Consider the following 26,832-nt stretch of genomic DNA (forward strand, 5'->3'; position numbering starts at 1 on the left):
ATCCACTGCAACCCATCTATACAGAACGGCAGCATGTTTTACACAGTGTACTGTAATAATGTAATTGGTGTGATTCAATACTAGCATTAAGAGAGAAAAACAAATGCTATGTGTGTAAGATTGACAACAAGCTTTTGAAATTATGCAATTGATGCCTCTACTGCTAGCAGCTGGGAAATAGTTAGCCCATATCCTTTGGGTCTCCATTCTGGCTGCTTTGCCTGTACTGCCAAAAAAATAAATGAATCCTTTGCAATGTCAAGGGCCCATTCACATGTAAGAGGCCTTGGACTTTCCACCCAAGTTACTGATGATCTCTAAAAAGCACTAGAAGGTCCCCCTCACTAACATGTACAAAGAAAATATTCACGGTTGACTGCAAAGATGCTGTGAAAATGGTAAGCAGGTGGAACAGGGAGGAAATACCATATCCCAGCCACTCCCGAAATGCCTCTTACAGAGATACCGCAACTCGCTTCACTTGAGGCCAGAAGCCCAGCAAATGGAAGCTCACCGCCTTGTGAACTGTGTGGCATCCGTCTCATTTCTGGTAAGCAACAGATCACAAGTTACTGGTACCCCATTCAGATGTCTCATCAAAATAGCCCATTATTATTGGTTATCAGCTCTGACCATATAGCTATTATCTCTCACCAGGTATATTTTAATGTCTCTTACTGTAGCAGAACGAATTCGGAAACATCACTGAAAGCAAGACAGACAAACAGCCCCCCACCCCCCGACTAAACAGCCCAACAATACTAAATAAAAGAAAGGGAGACTGAGAAAGTAAGGAAGTTTGTTTATAGATACTCTCTTTGGTAATAAAATTGTATATTTGATATCAGTATTCTGCCTTTAGAAAGCTATCTTCAAGAATTTGCATCATCCTTGCAAGTTTGGAAACAAGACTTCCTACTACAAAGCAGAGGAAAAAAAGCTCTCTACCCTGACTCCAGCAACTCGCATTAGAACTATTTATTCAAGAGGTAATTAACAGAGGTGGTGTATTTTCCACTGGAAAAATCCTGCAGTCCATCTTTGCAGGTCCCAAACACATAGCTTTGCCTTGCAGACCAATTAGACAGTCGGATTTGCTATTGTAAGTGCACAGCCGTGATTTGGCAGGAAGCAACAGAGCAGGCAATCCTGTCCCCAGTTGTCTCTTTCAGCAGCCATAGTCTAATAGCCCTCAAGAAAATACTCACGATGATTGTCCAGCTGTTGTATCATCACTGGGCTTGGTGTCATTAAAAAAAAAAAAAAAAAACAACACAAAACCCTACAAAAGCAACAAGAGATTCTTCTCCTTTGCCAACCCATTTGTTGGACAGTATTATTTTATAAAGCTAGGAACTGCAGAACTAACAGATTTTAATTACTGTGCTTAAAAATACATGGGTCTAATCTTATTCCATTACAGGCATGCTTACAGCCACGAGTTCGCTCTCACCAGTAAAAAGAACCGGACAAGTCCCAGTATCTTACTTTCCCCCTCACCATCTGTTCTGTGCTCTCAGGCTCTCCAAGGTCAAATATCCTTTAGGGATTCAAATCAGAGATAAGATGAGGATGACATTTCTAATCTTTGTTACACAGGCACAGAATTTATTAGTTTTGGATACAAGGAGCTTCATTTCCAGTATGAGTGATGTGAACACAGAGCCAAAAAAAAAAAATCCATGTTACCTGGTATGTTTGGTGGACTGCATCAGCCAGAATCCCAGACTGAATTTTAGACAGTATGTTGGACCTCAGATTCAAGAAAAGAAGGTTTCTAAGGGCAAACAAAGAACTTTTTCTTTTTTAACCACCTCAAAAGTAAACACAAAAAGTAACAGAAAGTGTTCCGTTCCTGGCTCTAAGAAACTTCTGGCTAATTTTAAGGGACAGTGCAGTCAGCTCAGAATACTCCTGAGAATGGCTATTAAAATAAACAAAACTGCAGCTAAGGGTTAGTCCTGCCAAACCTCCCCTGCCTATGTCCTGAAGCACAAAGTACCAGAGTCCCTGATGGCAGAACCAGCGCCGTTCCCACTGGCAGCACAATGCAGAGAAACCACACTGCAGCAGGTCACAATATGTCCTCAGTTCTCCCCACACACACAGTGTCACTGGTTTTGATGGGTTAAATTCACTAAGAGAACTAGCAGGTTAAAAATAGGCAAGTCCATTTTTTCCAACATGTGATAGGAACACATCATTCTACCACAGCCTGATCTTGTAAAGGCTGTCACCAGCTGGCATTCTCCTTAGTATGAAGAAGAGCATTCCCCCTCACAAACACAGCCCATCCATACCATAACTCAGGCTATGCATAAAGAACGAGAATTCAGCCAGGAGGCTACAAGCCCTGCTAAAGACAGCCCTAACTGTGGTAATCTTCAGGCTGCCTGATTTGTTTCACTAGATTCCTTCATGAGAACTCCACAGCCAACTACCATGACTAAATAGCAGTTGGTATGCAGGAGGAACACTTGCCAAACTCAACAACTGGGATGCTTGTCATTGTTTGCTGAGATGCCTTAGATTATGAAAATTGGTTCCCATTTTCAATGGGACAGAATGAACACAAGAGGCAACTCAGGAGAGCGCCAGGAGGAAATGGGCACCAAGGTTTAACTGTAAGTGTTAACATACCCACAGAAGCATCTCGAAAGTATGAAAGAGGCTACCATATTATTTGGCCATCTGAAAAACTTTCACGTACTTAGGCTCTGAGACAGAGTGAGTGAAACACTGAAGGAACCCTTAATTACCCCTTTAGAAGATACTTCATCCCACTAGAACATGCAGAGTGGCTCCCTTCCAATGCAAGGTAAAGGGATATGAAGAAAAGCTGGGGCAGCATCGCAAACCAGAACCCAACACCACCAGAGCCAGAGAAGGCTTGCTGGACTGTAGGGTCTGGCTCACAACACCTTAGAAGCGATTTCTTTTCTCCTTTTCCCCCTTACAGGAACAGTTCTCATAACCCCTGTTAACATCTTATGGGGAGTCACACAGAACCTGGAGAAGTAGATGTTAGCCTCACTTTAGGAAGGCAAGACAGAAAAATTTCAGCAGCAAACTACCTAGCACTAGTCTACTCCCTCTCTGTACGGCTTGGTGCAGGGGAAAGGTGTTCCAGATGTGTACTTCTTGAAAAAGCTACCATGTCTCCTTTTCATCAAATTTATCACATATTTACTTTGAGGTTCTCTGATGATTTATGTTCCTCCCCAGTCCATCTTTTCTCTGTGTCTCCTCCACATGCTGACAAATCTTCTGACCTCCCTCCCTCCAATTCTGTTCCCCTTGAGCCCATTTTGGAGTGTCAAAATTCAGGAACAGGCATGTGGAGCAGCTGTTTGGCTTTACTGTCCTGCAAAAGAGTTATAATGGCATGGTTGCTCGTCTGTCTTTTTAAAAATCAGACAGGAAAAGTACCTTTCTGGTGAATTTTGCTGTGACAGAGCAATCAATGTGTCAGAGAAGCTGGAGAGCTCCCAGCAAGCCAACCTAATTGTACACTTCTGTTTTAAGGGGTTCGTAAATGCAAATACTGAAAGAACGCCTAATCCAGCCACAATCTAGGAACATCTACTATGTTGCTTACTTGCCTCAAACTTTATCACTTGCCATTAACGCTCTCTCCAGGAAGGAAATAAGTTTTATTCAATTGTTAACATCATTAGGGAGACCTCAACTGGAAATCTGCTTCTTGTTAACTCATTTTCCATAAGCTTCAGCAAGTTTTAAAAAATAAACCAAAAAGTTTCAAACAAACAAACCTCTACATGAGAAACTCACTAGCTGACACCAAAGATGTCTCATATAACTAATTAAATAAAACTTCCCCTTCTTAGTACCATAATAGTAAAACCACAGGAAAATATTTATGGATTGCAAACATATGTAAGAATCAGGTTGCTCCCTCTGCTCCTTCGTTTAGGAAGCACATTCCTGTGGTTCCTAAGTGTTATTTCTATACACAGATGTATTTCTACATACACTTGTCCTGTACTTTTCTTAAAACAATACACTCATGGCAAGCCTATTGCTAATGCAACAGGAAGGCTCAGATGTTCCATTTCCCAAAAATCAGAGACAACTATGGTTCCTGCAGTACTTGGCTACAGGGTCTTTGATTATTTAAGTGCTTTATAAGCAGCAGATCAAAATGCCTTGCACCTACCTCCAGAAAGTTCCCATATATAGAAGACAGCACTTAAGCAAACACAAGCTTACTTATTTAACCTTGAAGTCAGCACAGCAGTCCAGTTCCTATCAACAGTATTTTCAGACTGCTTCATCCATAACTTATGGGACTATTTAACCATTTTATACACTATTGGATAAAACAGGGATAACTTTCATTCCCCTCAGCAAAACAAGATTACAGAGTTCAAGGCCCCACAAGGCCTTTCCGACTACAAGCTCTGTCCCAGAAAACTGAAGCAGCCAGTACTGTCGCTGGGGCTGCAGACCCCTGGTCCTCCTCCCACTTGCATCAGCCCTGACAAGCCATGCTGACACAAATTCTCCTGATTTTAATAGAAGCACATGTGGTATTCTACAAACCCTTGCTCCTGGAGTCTCCACTTCTGATTATGAAAAGCCCTTTAACTGCAGCAAAGCCCTTGGAAACACAAAGCAGATGTACTGTAGAGGCTTAATCTAGAAAGCACTGGAAACCACAAAGTAACACTCTGATGTACGTGATTTTTAAGGCAATTTAATATTTTGGGGTGGTTCTGCTTCTTCATACTTCCCCCAAATTCTGAAAGCAAACAGTATTAAAATGCCATGTTCTGAAGAAGTTTGCAGGAAAGAGGAAGGACTTGAGCCAGAAGAATCAGATGACAAAAACCAAAATTTCCACAGTACTTCTTTTCAACTTGTCTGAAAACCGTTTGAAAATTCCCAAGAGGGTCATTGATGCTCCAAGGTTTTCAAGTCTCACCTTTGAGCTACAAGTGACCACCCAGTATTTAAAGGAAAGTAACTTTTCTTACATTTTCAGAAAATATTCCTTACACATTTTCTGAATGTTTGCATCATCTCAGAACATGAAAACGATCACGGGTTACCATGCAGTTTTCCATGCAGTTGTTTTTCTCCACCTTTTTCCCTTCCTCTTAAAGGGATTTTTTTAAAGCAACTGATGTTATAAATAGAAGAAATCTAATTATTTCACTGCAGTTCATTATGGGTGTTTCTGCATGTGACAAAACTCCTTGTATCATCAGAATTCACAAACTGCCAAAGATCATTCAGGACTGCCACAGCTAAAATATTATCCCTGCAGACTAAGGAATATAAGCAGGACGTTGTACCCTGAAAATGCCAAACAGCGAGTACCACCCTCATGCCTGGCTTTAGGCAAGGCTCCCTGCCTCTCATTCTTGATCCATAAATCCACACAGATGTTTTGAATGGAAACATCTGTCTACAGACAATGTATCTCAATGTCAGAACCTGCATACAGCTATGGTGAATGCAGTCGCTTACTGTTCTTGACAATTCCCAAACCCCCTCGCTAACATTCCATTTAATAAAAGTGATGTCACTAACAAAGAAATAAATAGCATTCCCTGTTCAGTGGTCAAATCCTTGCTTCTGTTTATCTAGGGAAGACTCTGTAAACAAAACCAACCAAAAGACTTGACATGGAAACACTAGCTATTCCTTTGTGCTATTAGTCATACAAACTCATTTTTGGCTTACCATGGATTCACTGATTAAGAGGAGAAGAAGAGCCTCTTCTACGTTGTCTTGAGGGCAGTATGCACTGAAAAGACAGAACACATTTTTCTGAGGAAGGTCAAGAGTTATCCTGTCAGCCTCTTTCTCATTTCACAAGAGGAGCAGTAACTTGAAACATGTCATGCATAATTCATTTGCCAGGCAATACCTTCTTTTGCGGGTTCACACAATTAAAAGCTCTGCAATATATCCTAGATGAGCTATACTGAACCATAAATAGATTATTCCCATTTCATAGCAAAGACAGCTATTTGACTGGATTTTCCTCCTTCCTGGGAAAAAAAAAAATTAAAAAATCAAGCACTCTAGGTTTAATGTTTTATTTTTCCAGCGGGGCTTTTGATGGGAAGTTAAACACAAGAACACACAAAACCATGACATGAATCAGTGACACAATTAGCAGTACTGAAGAGTATTCAAACACTCTCCTTCCTCCTGCCAGTAAACTAAAATAAAAAAAGAATGCTTACTTCTCTTCTGTGTACAGCTCAGGCCTCCGACAAAGAAGATTGCTAATGTAAGACTGATCTTCCTTGTTCATGAACTCAGGAAGCGGATCAGATAAAGGGCTCCAGTAACAGTCTTCACTGAGGGAATGGAGAAGTACTTGGGCTAGCTGTTTGGCTGCAGTCTAGAGATCAGTGAACAGTACGGAAAAAAAAATTATCAGTTAAGCCTTCTCCAACACAAAAAATTCACCCCTCCCCACGTTCCACCTAAAAAGCTGCTAAAAAGTCTACAGCAGTGGCAGTTTCTTCCCTCTTCTGAGAAGGCCAGCCTTCTGCACTTACATATCTTTTTGCAATGCTGTAGGAAAAAAGTATCAACAAGGCCTGACAGCAAGGGGCGTTTTGGTGAATGAAGGTAACCAATGGCCACATGGACTGCTGAGACAATCTCACAGTTGGAGTATAATGTCACTTCACAACATTGTCAGCCTCAGAATCTTGTATGCAAGTCTCAGTCCAGAGCTACTTTTGTATTAGGTTTAAAAGATCAACCCGGTATCTGTTTATACCGCTCTTCCTGCAGCATTTTACAGCTTCATCTGGGTACTGCTTCTCTTTTTGTTGCAATAATGGAGGGAGGAGAGAAATGGGTTAGGAACTTTGTGTTGAGACAGCCACATCACATGCACTTTTTTGACCACTGAGTGGCTGAGGATCCTTAAATATTTGCTTTCTGGTTCATAAGCATAGCTGGCAAGCTGGGCCCAAAAGGAAGCAAGTTAACTTGCCGGTGCAAAACTATCTTTGGCATTTGTCCTTGTTACCCACCCACCAAATCTCTAATTTTTTGCACTGTAAATAGACAAACATGCAAACAAGCATGGAGATATCAAACTGGGTGGTATCTTCCATGAATTCTAAGCAGCACAGCATTGTAAGCTGTGAAGTAAATACTGCACAGAACAGAGGCAGGCTGAAACTTCAGCCCTTCTGTCCTATTACTTGTAAATATTATTCTGGAACTTGACTGGACATTCTGGAAATTACTATTGTGTATGGGGTTTTTACATGTAATTTACACCTTCAGATGTGTTACAAGGCCACCAAGACTAATGTTCTTTTAAATACCAGGAGAGGTATGATTGATAAACTGAAGCATTATTCCACTTAAGGTACGACATCTGTAGGACCAAATAAATCACACTGAGGTTAAAGAACCTTGCATCAAAAAAAAAGTTATTTTTCTGACTCTGGTAACAGGAACTTTATTTTCATCTACCTCACCACATACAAATTCACTGAATTAGTCTAAAATGCAGCCACAGTAGTGTGCGCTGTTTCTTAAACAGAAAGGGAGGTTTCATAGATGTACCTAGCAAACAGCAAAGTGATTTGAATGCAGGATGGTGTCTCAGAGAAATACTGCCACATAACACTCCGTGAAAACCCAAAGACCTTCCATGCACTCCTACTGACAAGTTACAGAGAGCCTTCTTTTTCTAACTAGGCTTTTCTATGCTTTTTATAGCAATAACCATGAGCAAAATGGCCTGGGGCCCTGCAACATTAGCCAGTATTATTTTATCGTCTCAGTGTGTCATTATTTAGTCAGTTTTACCCTGAGGAGCCAACTCTCCTATATATTTTCCTACAGTCTTAGGGGGGAGGGGAAAACATTATGCCAGCAACAGAAAGACCTCTACTGGTTCACACAGAAGTAGGAGTACAGTTTGTGATAAGCCTTTCAAAAGGCAAGCACCAAATACTTCTAATGTCTTTGATTTTAACATACAGTACAGTAGCTGTGTGAATTAGCTTCACTCTTGTTTTGAGTAAGACCAAACAAACCAGAACAGGCCAAGACTTTGATTTATGTTATTACTGCCTTTGGCTAAAAAAAAAGCATCATTATGCTTGAAGAACACTGTGATCCCACAAATTAGGAAAAAAACCCAACATGTATTTCACTTTCATGCTTGAAAAACTTGTTTAATTAAGCACGTTCCTCCCTTTGCCCTCTTGACAGCTCTCTAAAAACAAGAAAACGCACATGCAACTTCCAGTAAAATAGAAATCCCAGGAAAAACTATTGGATTAACACCTTCAGATTTCCCCTTAGGGATAAATCCTCCAGGGGTTGTACAGCTCTCCCCAGTTGCACAGGGACAGGACCATGAGTGCCATGTTCTGTCATGGTATAGGAACAGCAGATGGTTAGACTGATTTCAGCAAAATAATAAAACAGGCAAGCAAGAAAAAAACCCTGAACCCTGATCTCAATCTGGAAAAGGATGCAACCATTTGAGTGTCACAGTTATTTAAGTCACATCTTATAATCCCCTGCACACACTTCCATATGCATCTGTATTCTCAATTCAACATACAAGGCAACAAGAAGATTAATATACAGAACAAAAGTTCCAGACTACACATAAGTGAGGAATCTAGGCAAAAAAAGCACCCAGGATACACTTTCTGCTCGCATTTTCATTTTAGCTCTGCATTTGCACGTGAGCTAGTCATACAGTCCATCCATTGGAACCTGGCACTCTTCATATCCAAAATGCTATGCAAACCCATGCCCACCTCCCTTGCTGAACTTCTCTAGAATTACACAAAACACAAAGCTGAATCAAGCACAAAACAAGTTTAGTCATATCAACATCAATGCTTTTAGGCTGCAGAGGTTTCATTCATGTTTTCAAGACTGCTATTCTCCATGCTGTTGACCTCATCACCTCCTGAGCAACCTCAGGATAAGATCTCTTAAAGGGGACACAGGGAAGAACCAGTTAAAGGTCTAAGTTGTTGAACAGGCACATAAATAACTTTCTCCATGCTTTCTTTACCAGAGGCTCTCAGGATAACAGGATGTAGGATACCAACAAAAGAAATAAAAACAAAGTTTAAAATCACTCTGTACTGTCCCGAAGGGAGTTTTACAGGAACACCACTGAAGTGAGTCTAAAAAAGCACTGCTTGTTGCAAAACCCAGAAGTACTTAATGCTTCTACACGCACATGCAAAAGGTGTGCATGCATACAATGAACAGTGAGAAAGAAAACAAGACATTACCACCTGAGAGCATCACCGTTAAGCTAAATACGTCCCTATTTCTACCAGGGCTAGAAAATGCACTAAAAAAAAAAAAAAAAAAAAAGAAAGAAAGAAAGAAATCAAAAGCAATCCACATGTCGAGGTCTGAAGGCTTGGAGGTTTCAGTTGGGCAGGTCAGTCTGAATTAAGTGCATCACTTGACACATCACTTCCAAAAAAAGGAAAAAAAAAATAAAAAATGCAGCAATCAATCAGGTGAGGACAAATACATTTTTGTCCTACTGCATTGGTCAATAAACATAGAATTCCTGCATAGCAGATTACCCCACCTACCCATCTCCCATTCCTCTTACCATTTTGAAGGTCTGAGTGGCTTTTGTTTCCACAGTCCGTAGTATTTCTCGCAGACTCCTCATTCCTTTCACGATATTTCTGTGGGGAAGGCAGGAAAAAAAACCACATTAAAAACCTGAAAAACATCAGAGACAAAATATATTTTTATGATGTGCCAAAGCTTGGCAACAAATCTGACATTCAAACAAACCCATGAAACAATCACTAATAGCGAGTGTGCAGTAGCAAGACAAGTCACTCCGAGGCACAGACAGGACAATGGCACTGAGTGAGGCAGCGACTGTAGCATGCCTACTCCAGATGGCTTCCTAAGAGAAGATCACATTCACATTTGACTAACAGAGGGGACATTTGGAAGCCTTTCATAGCTCATCTTTATAAAGCAGATGCTTCTTCTCAAGAGCATCCACATCTCCTCTTCGTACACACAGATTGTGCTTGTTTGAATTATATTAAGCCTACGTGATGCTTTTAAATGATGGCTGCTTTTAGGTGGTGCTTAAACGCCTTGTGTCTGATGGTCCAGACACATGATGAAATTACAGTGGTTTAAACAGTTTATTATCAGGTGGCTAAGTTGTAGTAACTGTCTGCAAGCACGGCTTAACCTGCACTAAAAGGCGGTTAGACTTGGGGGGGGGGGAGGGGGCGGGAAATCACTTTATTTTGCATACACCATGAACAAAGCAGACTAATTGCCAAATGGTATCTTAATCACGTGTCTGAGCACTAAGACAGATGCAGAGAGGAAAGATTAAACATTGGACATACTAGTTAACACACTTGCAGCCTATAAGCTCTTCAAGGTTAAGGACATGATTCTACCACTACAGTAACTACAAAATTGTTTAGCTCATTTTCATTGCAGGGTGGAAGCTACCTAAAGAAATACAAGCTAACAGTAAAGGAGCAATGCTGTACTGAAATAAAGGCAACCAGATAAGCAGTTGTACTGGTACATTAACTGTCACTTCAGCCTATTCCAGGAGAATTTTCTGTGCAGACAAAACCTAGACTTCATTAAAAAAAAAAAAGCACCACAAAACATAACAACCTTTTCTGTCAATCTGATTAAATGTTGCAGATAAGCAGTACAGACTGCGCTTGTACTCACCTTCATGCGCCGCAAACCTTCTTACACTCCAGAATCAATGGCAAACATTTGAAGAAATAATTTTTAAAAAATAATAATTGGGGGTGGGGGGGGTAGTGCATGCTGGGAAGGATAAAACTTGATCATGTTTACCATAAATATCAGCTACATAAAATGCTGCCCTAAAGCTTATGGTCAGCAAGTCACAGAATGCAAAATGCCTGTGGTCCTACTACCAATCAATATTCATCCCAACATTTTAAACCTTCAGGTAACCTGTAGATTACCTAATTGTGGGCAATCTACTGGCAAGCAACGATGTAAGTCAAGAGCAAAAACACTGGAGACTTGCCCCTGCAGAGAAAGTCAGAGGCTGGCTGTCTTTTTTCCCTGCCACTTTCTCTCTTACACAAAAGACGTGCTTTGAATTTATCAAGGGAAGTAAGTTTTTTTTAAGCTGGACTCTAATGCTTCAGCAAGCTCTCCAGTTACAGGGCCAACACACCAGGTGCTTTTCTGTGCGTCTAGGAAAGAATATACCCACAAAGATGCAGCTCTGGACCTTAAACTGAGGAAAGCAATAAAGCACACGTTGATATTTATGTACATGAGTAGTCACACGAAATCCTGTGAACAGGATAGTTCACATGCTATGTATTATCAGAAAGTCAAAATCAAGAAATTCCTCCATCTAAACAAAATGCACCTGCCCAGCTGCACTCCTCAGTTACTGAAAACTACTGGAGTTTCCTGTGCTTCCTCTTCCTTGGGCTCCCTAAAAGGCTGAACAGAGGAGTTGTGGCATATAACAGTTATACAATATTTTAAGAAATCCCTATGTTTAGATTTCTTGTTAGGATAATGGTATTTGTCTTAATAAGGTACCAATGAATTCCTCTAACGAGCATCAGAAAGATTAGTGACCACTTGCAAAGTCAATTAATTCCACATTTGGTGCATACTTAAGAGACAGAAACCCAAGAGAACACACTAAAGAGACAGTTTTGTTCCCAGAGAACGGGAGCACCATTTCAGTTCCACTTTTTAGACAAGGCCATAAACCAAGTTAAGCTTCATGGCATGAACACCTTGCTCTGTGGGGAGGAAGGGTAGAGGAAAAGGAAGGAATACTTACACATTGAAGAGAATGAAAGAACAAATGGCAAATTGCTGCCCATCTGCAAGCAGTCAGGGTTGAAACCATGAACTGCATGACAGATCTCTATGAGTACCTTCAACACAAGGTAGAAGCACAAGAGGAGCACCCAGCACTCGCCACACTCCAGACAGGTGCTTGTGTGATCAAGCTCTCTCAGAGAGCACCGGCTCCTGCTCTGAGCTCTCAACTCTGAGATGTGCAAAGCATCTGACAACAATACCAGTTCTACAGGACTGAGAATTTTGTTTGGCAGCTTTTACATTTTGAGCTTTATTGAACATTATTGAGCCATGACAGGAGACTGAGGACACCTGCCAGCAGTCTGCAAACATACCTCACTACAGAAGTCTTTCTACTCTACTGCTCCAAGCCAGGAGGCCATCTGAGCACACATTTCATTTTAAGCATATGAATTGCTCTACTCATAATGGTAAGGAACTTACTGTTCCATTAATAGATGTCCTTCACATACTAAATGCGCACTTGAGGTTTTTTTTTAAATTAGGACCTGAAGAAAATAAAAAAAAAGAAGAACATGTGTTTGAACACAACTACATGTATGTACATGAGCTGATAAGGATGCAAACATAAAGCCTCTAGCAATCCGTGGAGAATCCATTTGATTTTGTCTGTATCAGAAACTAAGCCATCTTGAGCCTCTGCAGGATTTGGACAGAAGACTATCTGGAAATCCAGGTACTGCTGCCTGAAGCCACAGCATCATAAGTGAACATCAGACCATGGAAATTAAATGAGTTGGAAGAGTCCATAGGCCCCTATTGCGCTGCTAAGGTGCCAGAAAAAAAAAAAAAAAAAAAAAAAAAAAAAAAAAAAAAGAGGAAGAATAGGAAGGGAAAAGCACATGCTCAGTAACTGCTTCAGTTTTAGCCACAAAAATGACAAGAGAGGCATTTAAAAAAAGAACATGATGAAATGTGGTTTAGGACTCAATTATAGCTAATCTAATAATGATGAGCACAGAAAACCACAAGCACAAACTGTGACTTTAAAAAGCACCTTGTCCAGTCAGTCCAGCTTGGCACCAAAGTACACTTTGTTTGTACAAGTACCCTATTAATACAGGGTAATTAATTACCATCCATGAATCAAAGCAGTTGTATCACATTTATGTCATATTGTTTGGTTAACACTGCACAAAATTTCAAGATACAAGAAAATAAATACACTGTTTTCTATGCAAATTGCTGGGAAAAATATTAGTAATGAACTAGAGTGGACCGTCTGCAAAGAGAGTCCCTGAACAACACGGGCACCAGAAGATCATGTTTTTATCCACACTCATTAACTGTTAAAACCATTAGCCACTAACAGATGGGAGAGACCATCTTGAGATGTCCACATGGAAGTTTGCAGAGCCACCTCTCCAGGGGAGAGCGGTATCCAGAACACACAAATAGCAGCAACACCACTGCCACTGTCCAGCTCCTTTTGCATCTTTGTGTCTTGTCCAGATTTCTAAAAATCCAGTCTCTCCTTAAACAGCTGTTCATGCACAGGCCAAAATGCACCTGAAGAAGTAAGCATCAGTTTCTCAGATTCCTATGAATGAAGACACAAGACAAGTAACTCCAACAAAGCACATCATTTCCTTAATAGCAGCCGGTCTAACAGAAGTGGGGTGCTCAAAGAAACCCCACCAAACAACGATAATACAAAACAAAAGATTAGCACTTATCTAGATCCATCCAGCAGGCAATAAGACTCAATCCCAAATTACCAGCTGCAGTGTCCTGGATAAGGTGCTAGACTGGGAGGACTGAAGAGGAGATAAATGACAAGCAAGCCTACATAAATTCCTCAGAAAACACAAACAGTCTGGCAGAGACTGTACAAAGGGAGGCAGGACATTAGATTCTACTGTAAAACAACACATACATGAAGTTACTCTTTCAAATCGCCCTTGCAACAGAAGCCTACGAAATTTCAAAAAGGGACTGAGCACTCTAGAAAACTGACAGGAGAAGAGAAGAGAAAAAATGTTGTAAGCTTTCCCTCCTTTTATTTTCATCAGGGTTTTCCAAAGTAATATAGGTCCTAACTGGAGGGACCATAAGGAAATCCAATTTCTAATAAATGCTTACTATTTATTTTTCAGAAATTAATTTTCTTCAAATGCGTCCCATCTGGAGCTTCCAAAACCAGCCACATCCTCTAGAAACCTCTGACTTTGTCTTGCCTGTGAAACTCCACACATACTTCAAGTGCCATTAAGAGAGCAGCATACATATAACCATTACTTCACACAGGTCAAGCCTGTTTACCCTAGGAAAACACTAAGAACATCTTGATCAAAGCCCCCATCCGTAATAGTATAAAGTAGTAACACCTATCCAAAACTCTGAAAAGAAAGGCAGTAAGAAATGAGCCCAATCTTCACATATCCACATCAAAAAAAATCCACAACAAAACCCAAAACCCAGTGCAGATGCTGACGTAAAAGACAAGTGACTGCCTCCTACAGCATGACAGCATCTGCCTGCCTATATCCTGCATGCACAGCATCAACACTGCTCACTGGAAGAATAAAAGAAAGCTTTCCTGGGATGCAGCAGAGCAAACAACTGCAGGCAACATGTCTTCAGCAACACAATATTTTTAAGTAAACATCTTATTAAAAGCATCTGGGACTTCCACAGCTGCAAGACTTGCTGGTCCTTCCAGCTGGCGGCTCAATATCTCAAAGGGAGACTGGACCTTTGTTTTGTACTGGTGCCTTCTTTCTGCTGCACACTGCAAGAGAAAAGGACATCCCCAAGAATGCTCCAAGAGATGCATGCCTGTTCCTGCCGGCAGGAACAAAAGCACAACACCACTCATATCTCTCAGCTCTTCCGCCTGGCGAGACAAGAATAAAGTACTCACTCTTTCTTTTGTACACATACCTCTGGGGAAGGACAATCCACCTGACAGGACCTACCCCCCTGCCAGCTTAAGCATTCATCATCCAAGGCTTATTTCCTACCTGGACATGCTGGAAGCAATAAGGAGAACAAAAGCATTTCTTTGAGCTGATCAATATTGGGTGGAGAAATTTATTATACACATGAAGCATCCCAAAAAGCTTCTTCCCACTTCCCGCCTCTTTCCTTAACACATCCCAATGCCGCTGACGCCCTCTCGTGGCAGACACCGCACATGACCGCCAGCGGGGGGGCAGAGACACGCCGCAAAGTCCCACCCGGCTCCCTCCTGCCCCACCGGACCTTCGCGTTCCCCCGGCTGCTGTCTGTCACTCGCACCGGAGCAGGCGAGGCGAGCCCTTGGGGCTCCACTCCCATCCCAGCCACGGGAGCTCCATCACACCAACCAGATGCTCCTTTATCAGGAGACAGCTACAGAGAACATTTTGCAGCTGATTGATTATAAGCCGAATTGCTGCAACAAAGCGCTGCTTAATTCACACATGTATTTTAATTCTAAATTGTTTTCCCGTAGGGTTTTTTGTGGAGTTTGTTTACTGGATTTTGTGGTGTGTGGGGGGGTCTGTTTTGGATTTTTTCTTTTAAAGGCTGTCAATAAACTAACATGGGAAGGGAGCAAGCAGGGCCCACAGTAACAGCTAAAACAACCCACTGGATATATTGAACTGATGAAGACTGAATTAAAATGTCGCTGAATAAAACGAACATGAGTTTGATATTCAAAAGGTGCCTAGAGGACATCAGTGCCATATGTTCTAAATGACATTTTATTTTATCACATAGTTAAATGAGCTTACTGGCAAGACCTGAGCTTTTTGCTCACCATGAGAAAGGCGAAAGGGTAGGAAAGCACACGCTCGTGCCACAGCTGGTCAACACCAACTCACCCCAGAAAACCACATACTTGTCCCTTACTGCTCAGGTATATAAGGTGTAGTATCAGTCTAAGTCCATACTCTCCTTACACATAAACTTGTACTCGCCTGACTAAAGGGGTCACTTTACAACATTTGGGCTTTGTGTATTTGTAAACTTTTGGGTTAAGCAAGGCTTTCTTGAAAGCACCTCTCATGGATAGGCTTACAAGTATGGTTCACTGTACATGCAGGTTTTTAATGAAAGAATGGGGAACAGAGGCTAATCACAGTTGCATTTAAAGTCATACTTAGGGAATAAAAAACTAGAAAAAAGTCCCTTAACAAGAAGCAACTTCTCCTCCAACAGGATCAAAAAATGGTATCAATTTTCTACAGAAAAATTTAAACTGATTTTTTGCTAGGATTCTCCCCCCGCCCCAGTTTTCTTCCTTTCAAATCTCCCCTCACTTTTCGTTTTCTTCTCCATTTTACTTGTCAGGAAAAGGAAGAGTGAAGAATATGACAGAAAGTATCTTTGACTGGAGATGAAGGTAAAACCCAACCAAATAAAATACTTCCAATGATGGTTTGCTTAAAAAAAGTTTATAGAACTTTGACCAGACGTATTACACTGAGCTGTGAGAAATTCAGTTTACAAGTCCTTGAGAACAAATGGGATAATATGATGCAAGAACAGGACTAGGAAAAGATGGATTCTTGCAAGTACTGTTTATATATGTTGAATAGACACTTTTCCTAAATAGCAATCTCTCCATCAGTTAAGAGTTGATCATGTTTTGAAGACATGGCCTGGTTTAGGGAACAGTGTGCCCTCACCAATGGCCTTTGGAAGTCGGTATTTGCAATGCCTTTTTTATTGTTCATGAGAAGGTTTTTTTTCAGGTGAAACTCACTGTAGGCTTGCAGACACCAACTTGCCTTGCCCTTTCAAGGTTCACTGGGAGCTGTATTTCAGAGGCGCAACACAAAAACTGGAGCAGCGCTGTTCTGCACACATTCTCTCTAGTAAAACCACACAGATTTGGGGTATTGATCAGGATATTTAAGATCTTAAACAAACAAATGAAAGAAACTACCCTTAAGACTTCACTGAGTTCTTAGCCAGGCCCCCTGGTTGAGCATTTTAAAAGCACACAGCAGTGTAAACTCCACCCTCTTTCTACGGTCAAATTCCCCTTGTCCTCACAGAGAACAGAGCTGACTCAAGACAAAAAAAAATTGTTCTACTCCACGCTACTTATGGGTGTGGAAAAACTAGGCTTAGGGCTCTTAAGAGAGACAGAGAGAAAAAAATAGGAGGGAGGGAAAGACACTGAGGGGGCCTGAGGTGAGCCAGCAGCAAAAGAAGTCACAACAGAACACATCCAAAGACATAAGGCTTCATCTGTTCCAAGCCAAAACATGCAATATTATCTGGTTTTATTAACATCTGCATCCACCTACCCCTTCTTCAGATGAGTCACATAGGCACTCTGTAGAGCTGCTTCCAGGAAGTAGGAAAGTTCAAACTCAGAGTAAGTCACGTTGCTGCCTTTGATAGTCCTTGAATGTGTGTTGTTCAGGGTCTGAGGGGGAGGAAAGAAATCATCTGGAATTACAGGAAACTGTTCGAACTAGCCAGCTCTTCATGAGCCAGAGATATCTTCAACAATAAAATGTTAGCTTCTGCCACCAGATACCTCTCCTCAGACTACTTGAAAAACTCACCTTGATTAGCTACTCCAACAACTTTCAAAGTCAACTTTAAACTATACAGTGACTTCAATGAAATATTCTGCATACGAGTTTTGAAAAATCACCCCTTATTACTTTCCAACCTTTAATAAAGTAGAAAGCTACACATTAATACTGAGGTCTTCAGAAGTACTACGCCAACCACATAGATCCAGCATCTTGCACAGAAATATTAATGCAATGTTTGAGTATGTATGCCTAGCTTAGCATAATGTAAATATTTGTTAAGACTTAGTAAACTATCAGGAATCCTGAGGGAAGATTCTTTGCCCTTTCTCTTGTTTCTCCTCTCAAAGCCTTCTTGCTTTTGCTTACTTACTGGTAACGAACATATTTCATTGCTGAAAGTTGCCCTTTGTGGGCTCTCCAAAGCAGGGGTTTGCATCCAGGACTGCAGAAAGCCCATGGACTATTAGTACGTATCTATCAGTAAGCCTGCATCCTCGTTTCTGTATCCAAAAGACGAACGAATTATAGTTCAAACTCTTTCCCTTCTTTGCAGGCACAAGCTGTCAGTAACAACATTTACAGTACCCGGTACTGGCAGGAACTTGTCCTTCCACAAGGGAAGAACAGTACTTAATTTTAAATAAAAAAGCCATTCAGCTTTTTCCTACAAAGAAACAGACCAGATAACTTGATAGTTGGCTTTCTTAATGAATTTTTATATATGTACTAAGCTCCTTTCTTCTTGTTTTAATGTATTTAAAAACAAAATCTGGAACAGACACATTCCTTGCTGCAGAGAAGAGCAGAAACGTCTGGTCAGAAGGTCAAAGGCCATTAAGTTACAGAAAAACAGGTAATATGCATTGCCATCAGGGCTGCTGGTATCAAGCATAATGTGTGGCAAAGGAAGGGCATGGAAGAGCATTGTGTGCCCTGTTAAACTTCGCTACACGAAGTTAGACAGAGACTACTAAGCACACGCCCTGCACATCGGCAGCATGTATTACAGCTCAGTGGAGGGCTCACAGTATTCATCTTAGCATTCTAGCCAACCACTACTAAGCAGTTACTTGCTCCTAATGGTCTAGGTTCCTCCGGTTTTACTTGGAGGAGATGAAGCACCAGCAATTAAACTGCTATGTAACCCAACAAGGTTACTTTCAGCTTGTTACAGGATCTCAATATCCACTACTGCAGATCACTTACATTACAGATATGTAATGTCTTGAGTTCCTTCACGTTGGTGCTTGCTATACAAAGTTTGTAGTCCCTCTTTAGTGTTAAACTTGAAATACAGCCTGAGCAGATCTGAAGCATTCAGTGCTTTACCACAGGCAAAACTGGTTTCCAGACCACAGTCTCAGAGGAAACAGGCACAGACCAGATAAACTGCTGTTTTGCAACTCCTTATACTGAGACACCCTCACTCCTTCCAACTTGTTCTCATGCTCATTGTTCGATCATTCATTTTTGCTGTCAAAATGCTGGAAATTCTACCCAGGCCACCAGGTAACACCCTGAGCACATTTCTTCTTACCTTTTCAAGCTCCTGCAAGTACACCTGGGCAATGACACATGCAGTCTCAAAACAAGCCATGACTTCTTCCTCCCTTTCACACAGTCGAGCACGTGAGGCGATTGAGTTGGTTGAGCGCTCCAGTGACAGACCTGCAAAATGGCAACACCTTCTTTAACTGAAGTCTGCCAACAGCAGAATGGCAGTGTTATTCCTTCATTTACCAGCTAACAGGAAAGTTTTTCCGCATGTGGGTTTCTTCCTTGTTTTAGTGGCTTTCAGGAAAAGACCCACGGGAAAAACATAATTCCTACACATGCAAGGCATTTCTGTCATGCTGCTCTAACACACAGTGTCATTGCACACTTCTACAGCACCTTTCAAACACTTCAGGAAGAAAGGACATATGATCCCTCTGGTAGGCATGAGCAAGCAGAGAAATTAAAAGCCTGTATTTCCAAAGATGGCTATAGATTTTGGGTGCTTCAACACAAGCACTGTTTTAGAAACACCCTGGCACTGGATTTGATAATTTCTAAGCATCCACTATTCCAAGTGAAGCTTTCAATAAGCAGCAGTTTTGAGGGGAAAAAACAACTGGAAAATGATACCAAAACAAAGGCGGAAAATCTGAGCACGTGCAAATTGCACATGGACATACAGCAAGCTCTTGGCAAGGCACAAGAGACTCTTAACCCTCTTTTCAAAACCAAGGAAAAAACGCTGGGTTTTGTACTACTAAAACTCTTTGTTGCATCATCATCCAAACCCACTTAAAACCAAAAACATATTAATTAGAGATCCACAGCTACTGCCCCTACGTGAAAACCTTTTATTATCAGGTCCTTGTCTGGCACCACACTATGACATCCTTTATATCTCTAAATCTATTTGGAGAGGCTAAATGGCCACATACTGATTTTACTCTGATCAGTGTAGGTTCTTATACCACATTGGATCTCTACAATACACCGCTGCTTGGAAACTCGGGTCTTCTACACTAAACACAACTGCACTGATGCCCGGTAGCCCGACACGGGTCATAAAAAGTTCAGCACATGCTTCCCAACAAATTTTATATATAACACCACTCCCTAATACCAATGAAACACACATAAGATATAACACAAAATCCTAGTGTTTCTGACAGATCCACAGAGGTGATGAAAGAAGAAAGCATTCAGCTGCCTGGACAGCCTCTCCAAGGAAGCCATTCAGACTGCTGCAGCATACGGCAAAGGTTTCTGCTCCATGTGAAGAGCCGCTGCGTGTACCAGGAGCCACCATCTCCTGGATCCCCATAATCCCAGGCAGCACAGCCCAGCTCATTTCAGGAGTCTGACAACAAACCACTGTGAGGCAGCAATGGCAAGGCAGGTTTCCCCATGATGAACAATGAGGTGGTAATACCCAGCTCATGCTGGAAGGGACCCGAGGTTCCTAGGCTGTCTTAGCTTTGTTTACTTCTCATGTTCAGTGTTTGTTTTGTCCCCTTGGTTACTCTGCTAGGACTTTCCCTATCTCATGTCTTACATTTGAGTCAGACAGGAGCAGTTAGTTCAGTGGGTTGAGAAGAGAAAATGACCCATTGGTTGGTGCAAGCTCGGGAGGTGGCTCCTCACTCCTCCTGCCCTCTCCCAAGTCAGAAGCGCATGCCACATTCCCTCAAGGAAATGTATCTTGAAGGAACACACATTAGTACTTTTCACCTTTGAGAATTCTGACCAGAGTAGAGCAGGGGGAGTGGATTTACTTCAAACTGACAAGGGGGGTGGGGGGGTGGGGGTGGGGGGAAGAGGGCCAAAGATCATTTTGCTGCTTTTAACTAATGCCCATTCTGTGTTCTCTCTTTTCTACTGACATACACCTTGTACAGCACTCAACATATAACAGATTTTGTCCTCTATCCATGAAGTCTTTGGCTTTATATCATGGGTTGTTTTCCTATTATTTCAAATCTTCTATTTCCTAACCCTGTTGCTATGTAATGAAGGGGAAAAGAGGACATTAACCCTCTGTATAGTTAAATATTCAGCACCATCCAGTGCTGAAGCTAGAACAATCAGCCGACAAATATCCTTACATCTGTCTCAGTTTGATCCACCTCTGAATTCTAGTCGTTCCCCTTAACTGAAAATCAATTTTAAGCATTGCAGAGTCACCATCCGCTCAAGTGCAAAGGGGGTCTGAGGGCCCTAAAAGAAATCCAGTACAATCCACTGACATTCATACACATGCAGCATTTAATCAAACTGCAAGAGCCATCCCAGCACAGTCTGTGTGGGGGTGGTTATCGTGGGAGATGTCACACAGTGAACAGGCTGATAAAAAGCCATTTACACACACGCTCAGCCCACTGCAAGGAGCTACTATCTCTAAGCATTGATGTCGGGGAGGAAAGCAAGCAGCCTTTGCCAGCACCAAGTACTGACAATAAACATGCCCATCCATGCAGAGAAACAGAGCTGGGGCTGATCAGACAGGGGAATGAACATCTCCAAAAAGAATTCTTGCCATAGTAAGTACAGAATAATATACAGTGTATTAAACCAGACACAATGCTACATTGCACACATTTTTCTACTTGTAAAGGGCAAGAAGGAAAAATGACCCACATGATGTGACATTAGTCATGGTTCTTTTTGCTAATACCATATGCACTGACCTGATGTCATCAGAGTATAAGATCTTCTACAGAATCCAAACAGGTCTATTCTTCCCTACCACAGAAATGCAACAAAAAGAAGATTAGAGCAAGCAGACTGCAAATCCAACAGATAAAGTGAGGAACAAGAATAACAAGAGTTCCCTACTCTTGCAGCCACCAATTCAGTTCTCACAGTGCAAAGCCCCAACAATTACAGATTTGCTTGAAGTGCAGTTGGACAAAACTGTTTACAAATGCTCCAGTTCTGAGAGCATGAATTCCACTAACTCATCTCCATCCCCCAGTTATCAGGCACAGAAAAATCTGCAGCACAACATACATTTTAAATTCAACTCAGTTTCCAAAAAGTGTCAGAAAGCCACAAAAGTGCTACTTCTGTGCAGGAAAATTGTAGCTCTTCCTAAGACAGAATTAGCTTCTGAGTAAAGCATAAAGCCATATGCTTTCTTGGTAGCTGGCTAGGGTAAAGGGACTTCAGTATTTTTCACAACCACTTATGGTAAGATAATGCCAACTTATAACTCATCTATGCTAAGATTTTTCTCATATGAATTGGGTGCCCAAATTTAAATATATACATAGATATATACCACAAGAACATTTAACATAGTGAAGACACAGATTTCTAATAGAGTATGGCCCAGGCTCAAGATTTAGAGAGAGACACATGCTTCCAGATTACACTTTTTAAAACAACAAACTCTTTCTACCCACTTCAGAGCCAGTAACTTTCTATGTATAGAAACACCACTTTTCTTTCCTGCATAAAGATAAGGCTTCCATTCACCTCCTCTAGTTCTCCCAGATTCATCTCTGGCTTTTGATCTCTCTATAATCTTTGCCTCTTCTTCTCCCCTTCTAAAACTAATCTGCATTTATGTCAGAAAAAAAACCCAAACCTGTAAGGTCTGCAAGAGGTGTCACTGAACTAATTTGTTCCTAGAGCTGAAATGAACTGCTTTCATTTTCGGAAACCTGAAAGGGGAGATTTTATGAAGGCTTATTTCCACTTTCATCTCACTCAGTCCTTGCTAAGGAAAGACATCATATCATGTAGTGCCAGTGCTCTGAGGTGATGTTATTACCAGAACTGGAACATACATGTGCACATGGACACACAGTATCAGATTCTCAGCAACATAAATGAGACGAAAATTCACACTAGAAGGGATCCCTGGAGGCCCATGGTCCAAATTTCTGCTCAAAGCAGGGCCAGCTCAGGGCATCACTCAGCCTGGTCCTGGAGACCTCAGTGCACAAACGGAGACTGCACAACTGCCACAGAGAAGAGGAGGCTAAGGTGGCTTTCTTTTTATTTAGTTCATAAACTAGTTGACCAAATAGCAGCATTCCTTCTTCTGAGCAGGAGGAATATAGCAACCCACTCACAGGGTCTTTTTTCCTTTTTACAGACTTCCAGCCTCTTGTATTTGGATGAATTTGCACAACAGGGGGAATGGTGGGTTCATAGGTGTAAGAATTCAGGGTCAGCAGCAGCAGGCTGCTTTCACCAACAGTGCTAACCTGTAGCTACTAAAACCCCATAGCCCAGGAGCATCAGCTACCTGGCAATCTAAGGAAGGAACCAAAGAAACACAACAGCACACAGAGCATGAAACCTACCTCTTGTGTTATGTCCTGGCACTACACTCGTGTTGAACACAGCTATGGCAACTTGAAGCAAAAGACACCTTAAGGCAAAACAATACCAGCCCCAGTCCACAGAGCAAGGCTACACCATCTATGCTCCTGTGCCACAGAGACAGGCCATCCTGGCCAGAAGCCACTGTGCTGCTAAGCTAAGTGCTTGAAATAGTCTTACTCTAGCTACAGGAAGATAAGTAATTTGTCTTGAGGTAAGCTGGGTGTGAACATATTGCATGGCAACTGCTGCAAGGAAACCGGCTGTGTGCGTGTTCTCACCCGGTGGCTGATGCCAGGTCATTCTAGGCAGCTGTCCCCAAGCGAAAGGCGCACTTCATTTCTAGCATGGGGCCTTTAGCCTAGTGCAGAAGTGTGGCTCTAGAAAAACCGATTAGCATTGACTATTAGCAAGACTATTTTTAAGACTACCTCTTCAAACGTACACACATGCACACTGACTAATCAGTTCAGCAGAATACTAAACACATTTCAAAGACAAAATCCAAAAGCACAACCAAACCATTTCAGAGATGGTATTACGACCAGCCTGCCTCACTGGCTAAATTTTGAACTTGAGAGCACAGCCCTGAATCCAACTGTTAGTTTCATTACTGTGTCTTGCAAAGCAAAATAGCCTGAACCTCAACAAGCCAAAGGAACAGCCAAGATTAGGTTGACACAGGCAAGACCCAGCACTATGCATTTTTTCTGCCACAATTCATGCAGTTTACATCATTCACATCATGGGTCTTGACACTCATCTCCACAGCGATTAAGCTACGATTTTTCAGCAGGATTTATTTGCAATGCAAATAGAAGAAGAGGGGGAAGAAAGGCCTAGAAGCCCTTGGTTTTGAACATATTCATTCACACTGCACCTCATGAAAGGTGGGGAAGAGGACAGAAGTTTTGATTTGCAAGAAAACTGCACAAACTTCTTTCACCATTGCCTTGTATTATAAGGATTATTGCATATTCACAGCAATCTATTATAATCTTGAGGTACCTTTCATGTATAAGTCTCAAAGGTACAAAGGAAGAAGATTTCAGTAACCCTAAATAAAAATATCTGAAGTACTTTTTGTCCATAAGCTGGGTATGAAGCCTGAAAATTTAAGTAACCTCTGCAAGGATGCTTAGTTGCATCAAAGCAGAAATCAAGACCCCTACGCCCAGCCTTCCCACTATATGCAATAAACCAATGCTAAACAATGTTACTCCGACTATTTTGAAATTAAGAACTCTATCCAGTTAGACTTGTAATTATAGCTAAAGCAGACTGTTGAAACTAGGACAGTTTGAGTGTCTTGTGAAGCCAGAATTTAACAGGCACTCCCCCTAGATGCAGCCTCAGTCACCTACCCCTGGATCGATGCTGTGCAGGCTCTGCAGCACACTGCATATTTTTCTGCATAACAGAAATCAGCAATCTGAATCCAAAGACGCTAATTTTCCAGAGTATATCAAGACCTGCTGCCAAACATCTGGCTGCTCTTAAGCTTTGTGGCAGATCTTTGGACCTCAGCTTTCTGTAATACAGTGGTCTCCAAACTTTTTTGATCACACACCCCTATGAGTAAAAAAACTTATTCAGCATGCACACCCAACATACGTATAAACACACACTGCTTTATAATGTATTTGTGTGTTTATTCTTTCAAAACCATCTGCTAGGCAGCATGCTACTGACAGCCATCTGTCATCATGTAAAAGGCCTGAAAATTGAGAAAACTGACTTTTTGTAAAAGCAAAAAGGTATAATTCATCTTTAAGTTTGACAACTCTTTTAAGCATTTTGCCATGAGACAATCAGTGAGCTTTGGTGTAGTACAAAAGATTTTCACGGTCACTCCCCATCTCATTACAAAGTATTGTAAAGATTCTATTTCAAAGTTTTGCATTTATAAATTTAATCCCATTGACAACATCCTACAGCACTTTGCGTGCTTTTGGGTCCCACTTTGCTGCTAAGTAGTTCTTAGTGTATTTCATTGTTGAACCAGAATCTAGCAAACTCCTGACACTGAGACATGTTAGGAATAACTGTCCTTTGATGCAACCATACAGTAAGCCTCCTACACGGTGTAATTTGTTTGAATACTTGTTTCTTCAAGTCTTTGGCAATGTCTTTATGTTGCATTTTCGTTTGTTGCCATATTGTTTTCTGCGTGTTATCTCAGGCATTTTGCCACAGCTGGAAGAAAAAGTGTTTCCCCAGTGGTATGTGGGTTTTCATCTTTTGCTCTCACATAATAAATCTCAAAAGAGGCTTCTAAAAAGTCACGTTTAATTAATTTTTTTAAAGTATTCAATTGAGTATCATTGGACTTTAAACATCACTGATTAGGTCTGATTAGACTGTCATTGCTTTTACCTGATGAAGAGCTCATGCTAGAAGCAGTGTCAGCTCTGCCACTTTCTGATTGTTCACTTGTGCTCATGTTCTTAGTACCACTTCCAATCCACAGCTTCTTTGAGGGAATCTTTAAGCTATTTGTCTATTTCAAGAGGGTTTGCTTACTTAAAACTAAATAATATAATAAAAAAATCCACTTAACCAGGCACATGTGAGCTGCAATACACTGGAAGCGAACAAACAAGTGAGGGTGTCCCTGTTCGCCCCTCCACGCTGTTTAACACCCACTCTTTTGCAAGACACTTCATGGGCTGTACAAGACATGGAACCCACCAACATACAGACTGAGAGCACCACTGTCAAACCAATATATTAGTAAAGCTTAATTATTATTTTTTTAAAGAATAAATATAAATAGAAGCTCTGATATTTTTCTCCTGCACCCCAGTGGATCATCTTGCACACCTCCTGGGACAACAACCCCACTCTTGGGACCACTGCTCTAATGTATTAATTGTCCTGGTACAAGAAGCCACCTCCATTCCATGACATACCAGATAGAAGTTAAGGAGATACCTCTGCTGGAGCAATGCTCTGGGGCACAGCAAACACAGGGGAGAACCGCAATCTCTTACAGCCCCACATCTAAAGGACTTTGTCAACACCATCCACATCCATAAACTTTCACGGCATGCTGCAAGCATTACATATTTTCCCTGGTTTAAATCCAACAGGCAGAAGCAGAAGAGAAAAAATGGAAAGTGGATGGGGCACAAGGGAGAGAGATGCTGCTGATGATCAAGTATTAGGATTCATTCAGCTTGAGCTCATCTACATCACAGTCAGGCAGCATGACCCGTTGGAAAGTTCTCTTCTAGCTGCAGTCACAGTCACTGAATCAGACTACCCCACCTTCATGTGTACTTTGGATGCAGGAGGGAGAAAAGGGGAGGGTAATTCAGATTCTACTATGCTGATTCATATCAAGTGCTCAAGCCAACTCGACTGAAAATTTGTTAGAACAGACATAGCCTGCACAGGCTTGTTGCCCTGTCACTTAAAAGATGGTCAAAGACATTCAGAGCTTATTTCAGAGTAAACCAGCACACAGAAATCTTCCCAAAGCCACTGGACACAAATCCTGCTACACAACACAGCCCCACTGTGGGGACAGCATCACATCCATCTAAAAGCTACCTCTAGTTTAGGCCATCTGAGAGTACACTTGTATTTGTTTTCTTTTAGTGAAAATAGGAGTGTAGCATGTTGTCTCATGTTACCACAC

At 41.4% G+C, this 26,832-nt stretch overlaps 1 protein-coding gene across 4 annotated transcripts in view; it reads right to left on the reverse strand.

Annotated features, from left to right (window-relative positions):
* TTC7A (tetratricopeptide repeat domain 7A) overlaps positions 1–26,832 on the reverse strand; it is a 173,111-nt gene that overhangs the window by 136,793 nt on the left and 9,486 nt on the right. For 3 of the 4 annotated variants that reach the window (XM_080408291.1, XM_080408293.1, XM_080408294.1), the window contains 5 exons: positions 18,901–19,031; positions 17,124–17,245; positions 9,608–9,686; positions 6,219–6,379; positions 5,710–5,773 (listed from right to left, as the gene is read on the reverse strand). In XM_080408291.1, the coding sequence (XP_080264417.1) occupies positions 5,710–5,773; positions 6,219–6,379; positions 9,608–9,686; positions 17,124–17,245; positions 18,901–19,031 (557 nt within the window). Of the gene's footprint in view, positions 1–5,709; positions 5,774–6,218; positions 6,380–9,607; positions 9,687–17,123; positions 17,246–18,900; positions 19,032–21,544; positions 21,600–26,832 lie in introns of all 4 variants that reach the window. The other variant, XM_080408292.1, reaches the window with a different exon arrangement.

The sequence above is a fragment of the Falco punctatus genome (assembly GCF_963210335.1).
Source record: "Falco punctatus genome assembly, chromosome: 12".
In the NCBI taxonomy this organism is placed as follows: domain Eukaryota; kingdom Metazoa; phylum Chordata; class Aves; order Falconiformes; family Falconidae; genus Falco; species Falco punctatus.